Raw genomic sequence first — 16249 nt, forward strand, 5'->3', positions numbered from 1 at the left:
CCCAAAGAAGCAAATGCCATGGATGTGTGATCAACTGATTGTAAAACAACGGGTTGTAGGATTGGCTCTGCTCTATTTTGAGCAAGAAGTCTTTTAGTGCCACCTGTCAACTCTGTGTGATGTACCCACATCCTGCCTTCAGATCAGGGAACCACAGAGAATAATGCATGAAACTGCACTTTCAACTCTCGTGCCACCCACCCTCCTGTGTCTCACCTCTCGGGAAGAAGCCTCATGCCTGCCGTGCAGAGGATGTAAAGGGGGGTCTCCTTGTGCTTCCTCACAGGCACATGAGCAGCAGCAAAGCTCAGCAGAGGACGAAGGTAATCGCTGGCATGTTCTGGAGTGTCTGCCATCGCAGAGATTCCTTAAGTAAGATAAAATACTTTCATTAAAGACCAGATCACAGAGACTCAGAAGACTGATATCCCATAAGGTTCTGTTTAGGTCCTAATCATTTATTTATTTCATACCAGTAGGGCAACAATGAATCCCTCCTATTATCCAGAATCTCCAGAAGAAAAGGGTAGCTTTCTTTCTCCCTCTTCTCTTCTCTCCTCTCATTTCTGCAGCAGATAAAAGAGATCAACAATGATATAAATTCCATTTAGTACCTGGCTTGATTTTTTTAACCACTGGTTGGCTGTTTCGGTCTCTCATCTGTTTGATGTCCAATAAATCATGAGGATTTCCATTATGTCTTGGCCAGAAATAAACAAAAATCCGAGAGCCACTGCTACCACAGTCCACAACAAGTCCATAATTCAGATCTGGGTCTTCAGTGTCAGTAGCTTCAAGATCTCCTACTCGAGCCAAATACCTAAGCCGGGCAGAAAGAGGAACTAGTGTTAAGCGAATAGCACCACCACTTAATTCTTCTGTTCATGAGTCTTCATTAAGTGGCTAAATGTGCCAAGCACATGGGACTACACATCCTAACAAAGGAATGAAACCATATCGACCATATTTACTGATGTACGTGATACAACAGCTGGTTTACACTGAAATTACATAACTAAAAGTTTGGGAGTAGTTCTGAAACTGGCCAGGGTAGCAAATCTTTTACTAAGCATTAAAGGGTTTCTAGGCCTGAGTAAATACTGAGGCACTAAATTGGAGGGTGGTTTGCTATGCACACTAGATAACTAAGGCAATCCTAACTTCGTTTCTATTTATCTATCCTTTCTTTATATAAACATGAAGAATATGGCAGAATGATACCTGTCTGACAGCAGGAAGATGGAACAAGTAAAGATGCTACCATCAAAACCCCAAGGTTTGAGTCTCAGTTCTAGCCCTTTCTATGCTTTGAGACCGTCAGGAAATTACTTCACTTCTCTCAGGTAGTTTCCTCATCTGGGAAATCAGGGTAGTTGGGAGTCTCTACCCTCAGAGAGGCCATGGGTATTAAGCAGTTAGCAGCCGCTGTGCTAACAGATAGGTGCTGTGCCACTATCCCTGCTCTTACTGGTACATGATAATGATAGGGAGAACTGGCAGAAGATGCTCTGGGGGAAAGGGCCAAAAAGTTCAGGAGGAAAGAAGGCTAAAAGCTGGTAAAATCCTTCTTCTGAGTGGTGAGGCTTCAATAAATACTAAAGTTAAAAAATTAAATAAATATTAAAGTTTCCTCAGAGTGTGAGGGTCTAAAAAGTACAAACATCACTGATGACTTCTTTCAAAGGTTTCATCTGAAGAGGAGACCAGTGAGAATGGCTTTTAGCTTATTACTCAAAAAAGGAGAGCTCTTTCTTGGTGCTAATATACAATGCATGGTAGGCAGACCAAAATTTTGTCTTCTAGATTCTTTGAAATTTGAATAAATATTACTATAGATTGGGCTAATAATTGAATGAATACCTTAAAAAGAATACTGTGAATTTTTCCAAGTAATACCACTCCCTCCCCCAGAACAATCTTGTTTGTGTTTACTGGTGATTTCACATTGCTACACAAAGTTCCTTATTTTGGACAGAAAAGCAAACCTGATGAAAAGAAGACCATGTAGAAACAGTTCTAAAATCAAAAAAGTAGGGCTGAGTACCTTTCCTATTCTAAAACACAAAATGCATTTTTTTTAAAAGAGAGGAACATATATTTGAGCTTGTGTGCTAAGTTGCTTCAGTCGTGTCTGACTCCATAGGGTCACAAAGAGTCGGACATGACTGATGCAACTTAGCACGGATGCACATAATCCTGTAAATTACTGCATCGGATAGGGTCAGGGAGAACTTTTTTTCTGGATCTGACAAGACAGTAAGTTGTGGGAAGTGAAGCAACGTGGTAAAAATCTGTTTCAAAAAAAAAAAAAAAATCTGTTTCACACTAGAAAGTTTACAGTCCTAAAGAGTCCGTTCCACCACAAACTTCCCCATTCTAATCAAGTTACTGGGCTGCAATGGGCTCACAACCCACCAAACAACTCTTAACAGGTCACTTCTATCACAGGAAAGTTGGGGAGACATCTGGATGCCACAGACAGAAAAGAAACAGGCAAGATAATCCATGCCCCAAATGACTTTTCATTTCTCATCAGCAATTCTACTTCACAGATCTTTATCTGCTTTCCTTCTCTGAAAACCACTCTTTCTACTTCCCTTTGACAAGATTCTGTATCCTGCCCCCTCCTGCTTAATGAATAACTCTTCCCAGTACATTGGTTCTCAAAATTTGTGGGCTCAGGACCCCTTTTTCCAGTCTTAAAATTAATGAACTCCAAAGAGCTTTTGCATACATGGATTACATCCATCTACATTTACCATGTTAGAAAATAAAACAGAACATTTAAAATATTTATTAATTTAGACACAATAGTAAACTCATTACATATTAACAAGTTTTATGAAAAATAACTGTTTTCTAAAACAAAAAAGTTAGAAGTGTGGTAGTGTTTTAGAGTTTTGCAAATCTCTTTAGTGTCTGAATTAATAGAAGATAGCTAGATTCTCATATTTACTTCTGTATTCAACCTGTTACAATAAGTTGTTTTGACTGAAGCATGTGAAGAACGACAGAGGATAAGATGATTGGATGGCATCACCAACTTGATGGACATGAGTTTGAGCAAGCTCCGGGAGTTGGTGATGAACAGGGAAGCCTGGCGTGCTGTAGTCCATAGGGTTGCAAAGAACCGGACATGACTGAGCAACTGAACTGAACTGACTGATACGAAGAAAATCAAGCTTCACATAATGTTGCTGGAAAAGGGAATAGTACTTCAATAGCCTTTTTAGATTACTGTGGATATTCTCCTTTGACACTACACTGAAAGTTGACAAGTGGAGTTTCTTAAAGGTTGGTGGCAATGTGGAATCTAAACTCTAAGAAATTTTCATATGGTTACATTAAAATGCATTGGTCTATCTTTCACTTTAAATAGCTTTTACTCACTCATGACGTTGTCACATCATATATTGAAAACTACTGGTTCACTGAACTATGCAAATCTTCTTAACATTGACATATTTCGTTCTACCAAAAAACCACATCCTTTCATAAATATCACTACCAATTTTACCAAAAAAAGTCTTTGAAGTATTGGGAAACACACCCACAGTGGCAGAAACAAATATCCCAAACTTCTACTTTTCACTTAAAAGTTCAAATTTTATCAATGGCAGTAAATACTGATAGTAATTTTCTACAAAGTGATAGGTTTTCACTTCATTCATTTTCAAGAGAATGTCTTACGAAATACCCATGTCTGAAATTCATAGTTGTTCTGACAGTTATCCTTTCAAGTGAAAAATAGTATGATAAAAGCAGGGCTGTGTTCAGCTCACAACTCAAACAACTGCCTAAGTGCTTTTCCTTGAGACAACCTGCGTATATAGCAAAGTGCTTAATGCATATTTCCCATTTTGTCACACAGAACATTAAAAAGATATTCTTGACTTTCTTCCCATTGCAATTGTGTGACAGTGAAGACACCATAATTACTGGTTTAATTTGGTGCTCTATCTTAATTTGTGCTAAAGCACTAGCAGTTTTACCCAACATTGCTTTTGTATCATCAGTGTAAATGTCAACTCAGCGAAAAAAACAAATACTATCACCACAGCCGAAAGGTAGAAGCAACTTAGATGTCCATGATAGATGAATGAATAAACAACATGTGCTAGATACATACAATGGGATACAATTCAGCCTTAAAAAAAAAGAAGGAAATCTTGTCACATGCTACAACATGGGTGAACTTTGAGGATGTCACGCTAAGTGAAATATGTCAGTCACAAAAGACAAACACTATATAATTCCACTTATAAGAAATATGAAAAATAAGCAAATTCACAGAATCAGAAAATAGAATAGTGGTTACCAGGGGCTAGGGAAAAAAATTAGGGTTGTTATCTAATGAGTATAGAGTTTCAGATTTGCAAGATGAAAAAGTTCTGGAGATTGGCTGCATAACAATGTGAAGATTACTTAACACTTAAAAACAATTACAATGATAAATTGTGTTATGCATTTTTTAAACACAACCTTACTATTTTTATCGAAATAGTTTTGGCCTTACAGACGCCCTAAAAGGGTCTCAGAGTCTCCCAAGGGCCACTTTGAGAGCTGCTACTTGAACACAACCTTCTTTCTAACAAACATCCATCTGTTTTTCTTCCTATTCCTTCCCCTTTCCCTTCTTTGACATGGTTTTCCAGTTCTTAAGAAGCCTCCCCTCAACAATGTTGATGCTTGTAATATTCACAATGACCTGAAAAGGCCTCCCCCTTCTGTTCTAACATCGAGTGTCATTATTCTCTTTAAGCAGTTGGCTTATATTTCAGGCTGAGCCCCAAGAGTTCTTTCTTATTTGTTTGCTCCATTTAGATTCTCAGTTTCTCAAGAGTGAGTACATTAACTGCATGCCCCAATACAGTCACAATGTTCCTCACATTTCTCCAAAATATATCAATCAATACTGACTGGCTTGGGTCTAGAGTTCACAATATGAAGCTGCTGGTCTGTTAACAATTCATCTAAGTCTTTGTATAGCTATACTCAAAGTCAATTGGTCTCTTTCTTAGAAAATTTCAGTGGCTTTCCAAAGCATCCTGTCATCCTCTTTGGTTCCTGTCACAATAAGAAACCTTGCAACTCTAATTTGGGTACAACTCAACTTTGCCTTCTTTTCTCTTAAAGTCACCATGTGTGCATTGGCAGAAAAAAGTCAGCTGACACTACAATGCAAGGAAGAAAGATAGGACCAGAGGGCATTTATGTTATACTTTCCACTTGAATCTCTAATCAGTAGCTGCAGGCTGCAGAAGTCTCTATGTTTCTCATCTTCCATATAGATGAGTAACTGAAGAAAAATTCTTCCCTTTGGTTTGAAGTAATAGTATCATCTCTTTCCGAATTCTGACCTCTTAAGAGCCTATTCAGGCTTCTTAGAAGGCCTTCCTCATCTAGGCTCCTAACAAAGATGCATCACTGGTCCTTTCTTGGATATTTTCATTTCTGATTTGCAATCCTAGACTTAGCCATCATGATTAATTACTTGCACTGCTGGATCCTCCTGCTTTGCTGATGCTGCACTAAGTCAATCCCTAAAGAGGACTTAAAGCCCAAAAGAAAAATTCCGAAAGCTTTGGAATCCCTCATACCCATTGTCCCAGAAGAGATCCAATTTACCCTCACATGCACTTACCCCTGCCTCAAACCCACATATCCTCTCTATATGAGAAGCAAGATTTCCCTCCAGTCACTGCTGAGTCAGTGAAAAGAAAGATACCCACATATACATCACCCAAGGTAAAACTGGAAGACAATTGGCTTTTCACTGCCATTATCCTCAAAACATTAATAGCATTAGAGCAATAACTGACCAAGCCATTAGCTTACAAAATTAACACAAATTATACCACTTCTAGAGTTCAAAAAGAACTCAGTAACATGCCAAAAGTCCACTAAAGTGGCCCCCATTAGCATGGAGCTACCACTTCTTTGATGAATTGTCATCATCCCAACTCTGTTCAAGGCTCAAAACCAAATATAATGACATTATAGCCAAAGTAGCTGTGCATGACTGATGACAGTACTACATGCCCAGAAAAGCATCTTGTAAGATTACTACTTACTTCCTAACAAGATTAATCAGAGTAGTCAGAAACATTTATAATTTAAAGCTCTGCTTATAAACACTATGAACACCATTAAGGACAAGCAAATGAGTAACTGCAAAAAGATGTCTTCCATTTCACCAGCAAAATCTCTGAATTGCTCCACTATACATTAGAACTCTTAACTTCATCTGAATATTTGTTTATTATTTTTATTCTAACCATAAGTAATGGCTCCTTTTCAGTTGCTTTAAATAGAATTAAAACTCCTAAGGAAGGCCACTATTGAGCCAATTACTGACACAGAAACTCTCACTCAGTTATTCTCAGGTAGCAAAGGAACATGAAGGCACCTTTCAATAGCTACCAAAGACATTTTTCAGAACAATAAGCCAGACAAAAATTTCCCCACTAATAAAGACAGTAGTGGGAGTACCAAAAAGTTGTTGTTGTTGCTTAGTTGCTAAGTCATGTCCAACTATTTTATGACTCTATGGACTGTAGCCTCTGTCCATGGGGTTCTCCTGGCAAGAATACTGGAGTGGATTGCCATTTCCTTCTACAGGCGATGTTCCCAACCCAGGGATTGAACCTGGGTCTCCTGCTTGGCAGGCAGATTCTTTACCACTGAGCCACCTGGGAAGCCCTACCAAAAAGTGAACATCATTAAATGTCGGGAGCCACGATAGGCATTACTGACAAAATGGAGGCATGGCCCCAACCCCCTCTCCTCATCCCGCAGGCACAGTCCCCGGATGAAGGAGTTAGGTCTTGTGATTCTGACTTGTCCTTTCCTTCCTCCGGTTGAGTTGGCTGGAAAGAATGTTATAATCCATAACGTTAACTATTGACATTTGTTCAAGGATCTTTACAAAGAATGTTCCAGGATGAGCACATAGGCTGCAGCCTGAGATCATGGGAAACATTGTTATCTGAAACCTGCCTGTAAGGGGAATGTCTATGGCAAAAGAAGTTTGCTGAGTTTAGGGGTTAGGAATAATTAAGAATAGTTAGAAGCTCAAGGTTTAAGGTATGTTATAGTGTTGGCATATTTTACTATAACTTATGGAAACTAGGTATTTTAGAGATACTAATAGCCAAAAGCCTTTTTAGGAGATGATGAGCTTAAGTTACTAGGGGATAGCAGGATCTAAAGAGATAAGAAATAAACTGAGGAATGTAATATACAGACCAGAGACAAACTTGAGTTACAATGTTATCACAAGGACACTTAAGAAGAAACTCTGAAGGACAACAATGATTTATGGAGACAGTAAATATGGGTGAGGGGAAACTGAAGATGTCATACCTCTGACCTAATGCTTTTGTAAAAGTATAAAGAAAACCTGATGCTTAAAATAAACATGCAGCCCAGTGCTTTGAGCAAGAGACTGCATCATTTTCGTTCGCTGACCCCGTTCATCCCTTCAGGGCGTTTCCCTGGCTGCTGGAGCTGGACTCCGGCAATTAAACACTAAGGTGAAAAAGAAATGTACTGAATACAATAGTTCATTGTTTGTCTTGCACAATATACATGTATACATGAAAAAGAATCCCTTAAACTAAAAATTATTAATATATTTTAACAATTTACCAGCATCCAGGGCTAGCACATTCCAGAACTTTCTGACCTGGAGGAAATATTTCCCTTCTGAACTGTCTGATAGGATAGCTACTAGCCACACATGGCCAATGAAACCCAAAATGTGACAAGCGCAAAGAAGGAACTATGCAGACAGTATTTGTTAAGTAAGTGAATAGATGAATGAATAAATGGTTGAACAATACAAAGTAAGTCTGATGAAGTTGTTGGAGCACATATTATATGGCGCATGCTAGATAAATAGTTGACTGAAACACATCTAACAAAAAATATTCTTAAAGATAGCTTTGCTGTGTGTGTTGGGGGAGGACAAAGGGTATATGAGAAATCTCTGCAATTCTACTCAATTTAGCTGTGAACCTAAAACTGGTCTAAAAAAAAAGTTTATTTTAGAAGCATAAATCAAAAAATAGTTCTGGATTCAAATCTTACTGACACTCATCAATCTCTAAATTTACCTTTTTCTAAATTCTAGTTCTGATGTAAACCTCTTGTTTTCTCTTTCAGCAGCAATGTGAATACATGTTTATATAACAGTTCTTTGGTTTTGATATTGAGGAAAAACCCCCATTCATGCTTCTAAAATTTGGGGCCATATCACCACCAAAGTGACATGCTAGGTTCCACCAATGACTGAAAAAATTCAAATTAATATACGGTTTTCAATACAATTTGAAAAAATTCAAATTAAAATATTTTTCCCAATTTAAATCGGAAAAAATGACTATTAAATGTATGTGATATAAAAATCACAACTACAAGTCCTTGTCCTAATTTTTTATAAGGTATTCAACTTAAGCGATGGGTATTTCCCTCAATTCCTAGTTATCTGCTTAATCATTTTATCATCACTGGTGCCTAACAGTAACAGCCACCACAAAAAACAAATTCTGGAAGAAAAATTTTAAATGGAGTTAGTGCTGCCCCTTACCTTCATTTACCTTCATTGTATATTTGCAGGGCAGAAAACAGAGAACAGAAAAAAATCAAGATTATTTCAAATAATACTAATAATACTAACATCCGCAATGCACACCAGGCAGTCCTAAGTGCTTTTCTTTTTTAATCCAAATGACAAGGCAGGCATTTTTTACCTCTACTTTATACTTAAAGAAATGAGATACCAGAGTACAACACCTGTCTAAGATCACTCAACTAGAAAATGGTGGGCTGATTAACTCTAAAATCAACCCTCTTTCCTGATACCACAATGCCATGTTCCCAGATAACTATAACTGAACTATAGAGCAATGCTTCCCAACTTAGGCTGCATGTTAGAATTACCTTGAGAAAAGGTCCAGTTATTTGTATTTTTTAAAGGTTCCCAAGTGATTCAGGGGCTTCCCTGTTGGCTCAGATGGTAAAGAATCCACCAGCGATGCAGGAGACTGGGTTCAATCCCTAGGTTGGGAAGATCCCCTGGAGAAGGAAATGGCTACCCACTCCAGTATTCTTGCCTGGAGAATTCCACGGACAGAGGAGCCTGGTGGTCTACAGTCCATAGGGTCAAAAAGAGTGGGACATGGCTGAGTGACTAACACGCTTTTCTCATAGAATTGAATATCACCATAGAAATGGTCTGTAGAAAATATGAGTTACTGAGTCTACTTTTAATAAATTTCCTCTCTCCTGCCTACTGTCAAGATGTTAGTATATTATTAATTACTGTCATCAGTGTGTCCACATCTAATGACCACCATATCCTTCCCATTACCACCATTCTAACTGGCTATTAACTGCTATGTCTGAAACAAGAGAGAACCAAGTGAATTAAAACAGTATGTACATGTACACAGTAGTATATTTTAAATGGATAACCAAAAAGGACCCACTGTATAGGACAGAAAACTCTGCTCTATAATATGTAACCACCTAAACGGAAAAAGAATTTGAAAAGAATAGATACATGTATATGTATAACTGAATCACTTTACTGTATCCTGAAACTAACACAACATTGTTAATCAACTACACTCTAAAAATAAAAAGTTAAAAAAACAAAAATACAGTTTGTAAAACAAAAGCAAAGAAGCTCTATTTGAGAGCCTAACTTATCAGTACAGTACACAAGCTCCTAGTACACGAACTTAGTGACATCAAATCTGGTTACTCATAAGCCTCTTCTGGTTAATTTCTGCTTTTTAATTTTATTTCTGATTCTTGACTATGTTCAGTTCAGTTTAGTCGTTCAGTCGTGTTTGACTCTTTGCGACCCCATGAACCGCAGCACGCCAGGCCTCCCTGTCCATCACCTACTCCCGGAGTCCACCCAAACTCATGTCCATCGAGTCAGTGATGCCATCCAACCATCTCATCCTCTGTCGCCCCCTTCTCCTCCTGCCCTCAATCTTTCCCAGCATCAGGGTCTTTTCAAATGAGTCAGCTCTTTGCATCAGGTGGCCAAAGTATTGGAATTTCAGCTTCAACATCAGTCCTTCCAATGAACACCCAGGACTGATCTCCTTTAGGATGGACTGGTTGGATCTCCTTGCAGTCCAAGGGACTCTCAAGAGTCTTCTCCAACACCACAGTTCAAAAGCATCAATTCTTCAGCGCTCAGCCTTCTTTATAGTCCAACTCTCACCTCCATATATGACCACTGGAAAAACCATAGCCTTGACTAGACGGACCTTTTGTACAGTCTCTGATTCTTTGTTCCTGATTCTACACAGTTAAAACTATTATCTCATTGGGAAACAATTATTCCTTCACATCTGCCTTCCTACCTAGATTACAAACTCCATGAGTTCAGGGGCCACGTTTTATTCACCTTTGTACTCTAGTGTCTAGCTCAGTGTCTCACATACTGCAAGCTCTCAACAGATGTTTGTTTCCTAAATGCCTCATATTGGCAGCCATGAGTGAAGTTTAAGGACACGTGGTAATTTGTGGCCATATGCAAACAACCTTTCAGTAAAGAACAAGGAGCTCTAAGGCTATACGGCTGCTGGCTGCTTAGCCAGAGCATTACAGGGTGTAAAGATTTTGTCAGGGATGTGAGGATTTTGTTAAGTCACTACACAGGCACAGTCTGAGTGTTCCTTAGCTCTGGGGCTAACTTGTTTCAGTTAATTCAGCCTAAGCCTTTATTGAATCTGGCCACCTGAGTTTAGTAGTAGATGAGAACTATCAGACTACATCCAATGAGTCCCTCAAATGCATTTTCTTCTCTCCATCATCATTGCTTCCACCCAAGTCTAGGCCATCATCATCTCTCTGTTGGAGTATTCCAATTTATTCTCCATAATGCCACCAAAGTGACCTTTTCTTAAAAAGCAGTTCTGATCACATCACTCTTCAAAGTTTTTCAAAGCCTTCCCTCTACCCTTAAGATAATGTCTAAACCCCCTAAAATGGCTTAACAGGCCCAGTCTGATCTGCCCCTCTAGCTGTACAGATCACCACTCACTGCCTAGTAGTCCTTACTCTAGCCATATTATCCTACAAATAAGTCTATAATTAGACCATGCTATGTTCCAATGAGAAACTCTGCTCACGTATGTTGAGAAAATCTCAATAACCATTTAAAACACTCAAATTATGGATTGAGTTTTCTAAAGCTAACAGGTTTCTCAAGACCAACTATTAATAACTCTGTCATCAATCTAAAGAAGTGTTTCCTCTTTGAAAAGGAAGAATGAAAAATACAAAGCAATACTGTTACCGGAGGAGGAAAGTTGAAAACAAACTTCTTGGAAAAAAAGCACCAAGGTCTCCATGCCGTGGTTCCTATCACTCAGCACATAGTGGCCAGTCAATAAATGTTTGTTGAATGTTTTAATGAATGAATGACCAAAGTGAATAGGAAAAGAGAAATTCTGGGGACAGAACAACCCAGAAATATTAAGAGGAGGATGCATGTGTCCCAATTCTGACCAAAAAAGACTCAAGGAAAGAGTTGCTGGAGGTTTCCAGGAAGGGTCTTCATTCTTTTAAGAGAGCATGGAAAGACCAGTTTCTCTCCTACAGGACACGAGTGATAATGGAGGTAGCCCTGGCTGCTATTATACAACCACTTAGTACGCTGACAAAATGGGCAATTGAGACAGAGACTCCCATCCTGAGAGCCAATGTTGAACTTGCGGTCCTTCTACCCCTGAACTTCTCATTATGTGAGCCAATAAACATTCTTATTATTTAAGTCAGTCTGACTATTACTTGTAGCCCAAAGCCTCCTAATTGATACTTTCTGGGAAGCAGTAAGGAGAAAATCATGTTGCAGATGATGAAAACAACATATTACCATTTCATTCTGTAACCTAACCAGAAACTAATCTTTAAAAATTAGCAAAATTGGGATTTTCCTGATGGTCCAGTGGCTTAGATTCTGCACCCCAATGCAGGGAAGCAGGGTTTGATCCCTGGTCAGGGAACTGGATCCCACATGCTGCAACTAAGACCCAGTGTAGCTGAATAGAACAAAATAAATTAAAAAAATAAAAAACAGCAAAATAACTGTTTTTAAAGGAATACAGATCTTCTATGTACTGGTAAGCTATATCAAATAAAAGCTATATTAAATAATTCCAAATGTATTTTCTGTGAAAAAAGGTATTCAGCTCTCACGGAACTAACAACAGGTTAGACTCACAGAAGAAAATACTAATGAATTGGAAGGCACAGAAATATAAAACATCCAGAAAAACACAGAGAGAAAAAAAGACTAGGGGGGAAAAAAAAGTGAACAGAACATAAGTGGGCTGTGAGAAAATGTCACATGACTCAACATATGTCACTGGAGACACCAAAGGAAAAGTGGGAGAGTATAGAAAAATATTTGAAGAAATAATATTAAAATTTTTCCAAATTTGATTAGAAATTATAAATCCATAGATCCAAGAATAAACAAATCACAAACATAAGAATCATGAAGAAAACTACACCAAAGCCCATTACAATCAAATTGTTTAAAACCAGTGATAAAGAGAAAACCTTAAAAGCAGCCAGAGGAAGACACATTATGTACAGAGAGAACAAAGAGAAAAATGACAACAGAGCTCTCCTAAGACAACCCAGAAGACAGTGATGCATCATCTGTAAAGAAAGAAAAAAAAAAGATCAACCTGGAGTTCCATACTCAGTGGACATTTCTTTTAAAGGGAAAGTAAAATAAAGACTTTTCCAGTTATAAAAGTTGAAAGAATTCACCAACCACAGATTCATACTACTAGAAATGTTAAAGGAAGATCATTAGGCAAAAGGAAAATGATACCAAATGGAAATATGAAATCTACCCAAAGGCATGAAGAAGCCCAGAAATGGTAAATATACCAGCCTTTTTTTTTCTTATTTTTAAAAACCTCTTTAAAAAATAATTGAATTCTTAAAGCAAAAATAATAATGTATGGTAGAGCTTATAACATATGTAGAAGAGGTAAGAAGTATGACAACAATAGCACCAAGGTCAAGGAGAAAGAGAAGAATGAAAGTACACTGTTGTTAAGTTTGTACCACTGTGTGAAGAGGTATATTACTTGAAGTAGTAAGTTAAAAATGTATACTCTAAGCCTTAAACCATAAAGCAACTACTGAAAAAATAAAAAACAGAATTATATCTAACAAAACAACAAAGGAGATAAAATGGAATCATAAAAAATGTATTAAAAAAAAGGGGGGTAAAGAGGAAAGATAAACAAAGAACAGATGTGACAAGCAGAAAACAAATAGCAAGACAGATCAAACCCTGAAGATAATTGATTAATGTAAAAACCTGAACAGCCCACATAAAAGGCACACATTGTCAGACTGGGTAAAAAGACTCAACTAAACTCTGTCTACAAGAAGCACACTTGAAACATAAAGAAACAAAAAGGCTAAAACTGAAAGAATGAAAAAACATCTATCATGCTAACACTAATCACAAGAAAGCTGAAACTGCCATAGAAATAGGCGAGTAGATTTCAGAGCAAAGAATATAATCAAGGATAAAGAGTCATTTAATAACCATAAAAGGGTCAATTCATCAAGAGCACGTTAACAATTGTAAACATTTATGCACCCAGTAAGTCAGCCCACCAAAACAAGGAAAGAGAAACATGCCTTTCATGCCTAAAAGGTAGCATTAGCATTTCTCAATCAGAACTGAACACTGCCAAAATAGGGATTAAGATCTTTTTAACGTAGTAAGTGGCATGCAGTTTTAACTAAAAGCGCAGTATTCCCCAGTATTCCCCCAAAGAGTCAAAGGTGGTTGTTGTTCAGTCGCCAAATTGTGTCCAACTCTTTGTGACCCCATGGACTGCAGCACCCCAGGCTTCCCTGTCTTTCACTATCTCCTGGAGTTCACTCAAATTCGTGTCCATTGAGTCAGTGATGCTATCTAACCATCTCATCCTAAGGTAGCAGTATGTTAAACAGCTTATCAAAATATTTATGACTTCACTGCCAAAGCTGGTCAAAGCAATGTAAAGCTGACTCACCTTTCATATTGCCTATCTCGTGGTGATGAAGCACCCCAATGTCGAAAGTCCATGATTAACAAAAGTAAAAGGAGACAGGATATGAAGAAGAGTCCTAGGAATGCCAACCGCTGCCGGGGAAATGGGCTCACTGTGGGCACAGTGAAGTACCAGGAAGCTGGGCAGAGGAAGGAAAAACTGATCCTGAAATAAGACAAACATTAGTAAGAAAAGTCTCTACAATTGAGTGCTAAAAATGATTTTAAAGCTGGATTAAAGCCCTTCCTAATAAAGGCAAAAAATTTATGCCACCAGAAGTCTAAATGTTCATTTAGTCTCAAAGTTTAGAAAAGGACCTATATGGTTCATGGAGCTTTTACTATATAAACTAAAAAAGCTTTCTCTGCTCTTTTTCCAGAGTCTGCACTTTGGGGTGAAATTCAAAGAACTAACTTCATGTTAATGAAAAGATCACCAGTCTCCCTGTGCAAACTTATATAACATTGAAGAATCAGAGCACCTGCAACAGTCCCACCAAGAATACTGTCAAAAAAAACAGAAGAGACAGAAAATTTATTAACTGATTTTTAAAACTGTATTAATGGGTAACATATATACACAGTAAAAAAAAAAATTAACTTAAAGGATATATAGTGGAGAGTGAGTCTTGTGCCTTAACCCCTCATTTCCCTCTCAGAGGCAACCACTATTACCCAGGGATATTCTGTGTGTGTGTCTCACTCAGTGTTTTTGTGTATGTGTGTGTCTCTCACTCACTCATGTCTGACTCTTTGCAATCCCACTGTTACCCAGGGACATTCTATGTGTGTGTGTGTGTCACTCACTCAGTCGTGTCTGACTCTTTGCAATCTCGTGGACTGTATGCATACACGAGGATAAATACATACCATCAAGGTCATATATCTGTGTATGTGTGTCTGTGTGTGTGTATCTCCACTCCTTTGGTTTTACACCAGTAGGTATACTGTCCTGCATCTTTCTCCATTTATTCTATCTGACAACTGTCTCATTTGGTACAAGTTGATCCATGTATCGACATAAATCTTTTCTGAAACCTTCAGAGTATTATAATGTATGAATAAGTGTATTCAACTGTGAAGTTCACTTTTCATACTAATTCAAAAGGACCTCAGTTTGTTTTCAAAGTTCATTACAAAACAAAAAAAAATTTTTGTTTGTGTTTTTGTTTAACTTCCTCAAGGGGCACCTAGCCTCACTCAAGTGGAAATCTGAAAGAACATTACAACCTAGTAGCACTTATTAGAACAGAGCAAGCACTCAGTCTATCACCCCCGGGACACGGCTGAAAAGTATTGTGGTATCCGCCTTCAAAAGAATGCAACTTTGGTCTTCTTTGCATCCATCTGACCAGGCTGCAAAGTCCACTTGCAGCCCTAGAGCAAACCTCACTTGTAACAATCTCCCAAGGCCTCTCAACCTGCCTGCCAGCCCCCAACTGAGCTTCCAGCAGAGGATAAAGTGTGCAATCTTACCTAGCCATGGGTTCCCTTCAGTGGTCTCAATGTCGTGCAATCTTACCTAGCCATGGGTTCCCTTCAGTGGTCTCAATGCCTGTCACCTCCTTTTCCTTTTGCCTTGAAAAGGTGGTCTCCTCGTCCTCGGCATCTCCTAAGTCTGCAGCCTGGAAAGGGTTGGTTGGGTTTCAGGTTCATCTCCAGCAGTGCCCACGAGATTATACCCTCATTCCCCCTCACGAGAAGCCATGGAGCCCACCCACTCCCTGGGCTCCCACTCCAGATGCGTTTGCTCTTGTTCCTGGGGCTCAGTGGACCCTACTCCGGCTCCCTGGGAGCCGAGTGTTCTAGAGGGCCGGCGACGTCCTCGAGGAACCCGCCGTCCCCAGGCGGCGGGGTTGGAAGTTCTTCTTTCCCTAGCCACCCCTTCCGGCCCCACAGCCTTCCCATGCTCACACTCACCGGCCGAACGGCCAGCCGGCTCCCTCAGCACCGTTCTGCTAGTCCAGTGGCGCTGCCAGCAGCTTCTAACCGGGCCGGAAGGAGGCCCTGGCAGCCGGCGGCGCCACGTCCCCAAGGAAACCGCAGAGAGCCAATGACTGACAGGGGACCCGCGGAGAGGGATCCGCCCTCCTCCCAACCTGAGCGACGGGCAAACCAGCTCCGTCGGCCGCACGTCGGTCCGCCAGGGTGGCC

At 39.2% G+C, this 16249-nt stretch overlaps 1 protein-coding gene and 1 non-coding gene across 13 annotated transcripts in view; both read right to left on the reverse strand.

Annotated features, from left to right (window-relative positions):
* ENTPD7 (ectonucleoside triphosphate diphosphohydrolase 7) overlaps window positions 1-16249 on the reverse strand; it is a 51992-nt gene that overhangs the window by 19993 nt on the left and 15750 nt on the right. For 5 of the 12 annotated variants that reach the window (XR_014070961.1, XR_014070962.1, XM_081548916.1 and 2 more), the window contains exons 3-6: window positions 15618-15720; window positions 14079-14261; window positions 615-820; window positions 217-367 (exon numbers count right to left, since the gene is read on the reverse strand). Coding sequence is in view for 7 of the 12 variants with exons in the window: in XM_081548916.1 (XP_081405042.1) it covers window positions 217-367; window positions 615-820; window positions 14079-14261; window positions 15618-15625 (548 nt within the window). In the remaining 5 variants the exon portion in view is untranslated. The other 7 variants (XR_014070960.1, XR_014070959.1, XM_081548948.1 and 4 more) reach the window with 3 other exon arrangements.
* TRNAG-GCC (transfer RNA glycine (anticodon GCC)) lies at window positions 6628-6698 on the reverse strand. Its single transcript has one exon. It is a non-coding gene; the product is annotated as a tRNA-Gly (tRNA).

This window comes from Giraffa tippelskirchi, chromosome 2, assembly GCF_054371585.1.
Source record: "Giraffa tippelskirchi isolate mGirTip1 chromosome 2, T2T-mGirTip1v1.2.pri, whole genome shotgun sequence".
Lineage (NCBI taxonomy): Eukaryota > Metazoa > Chordata > Mammalia > Artiodactyla > Giraffidae > Giraffa > Giraffa tippelskirchi.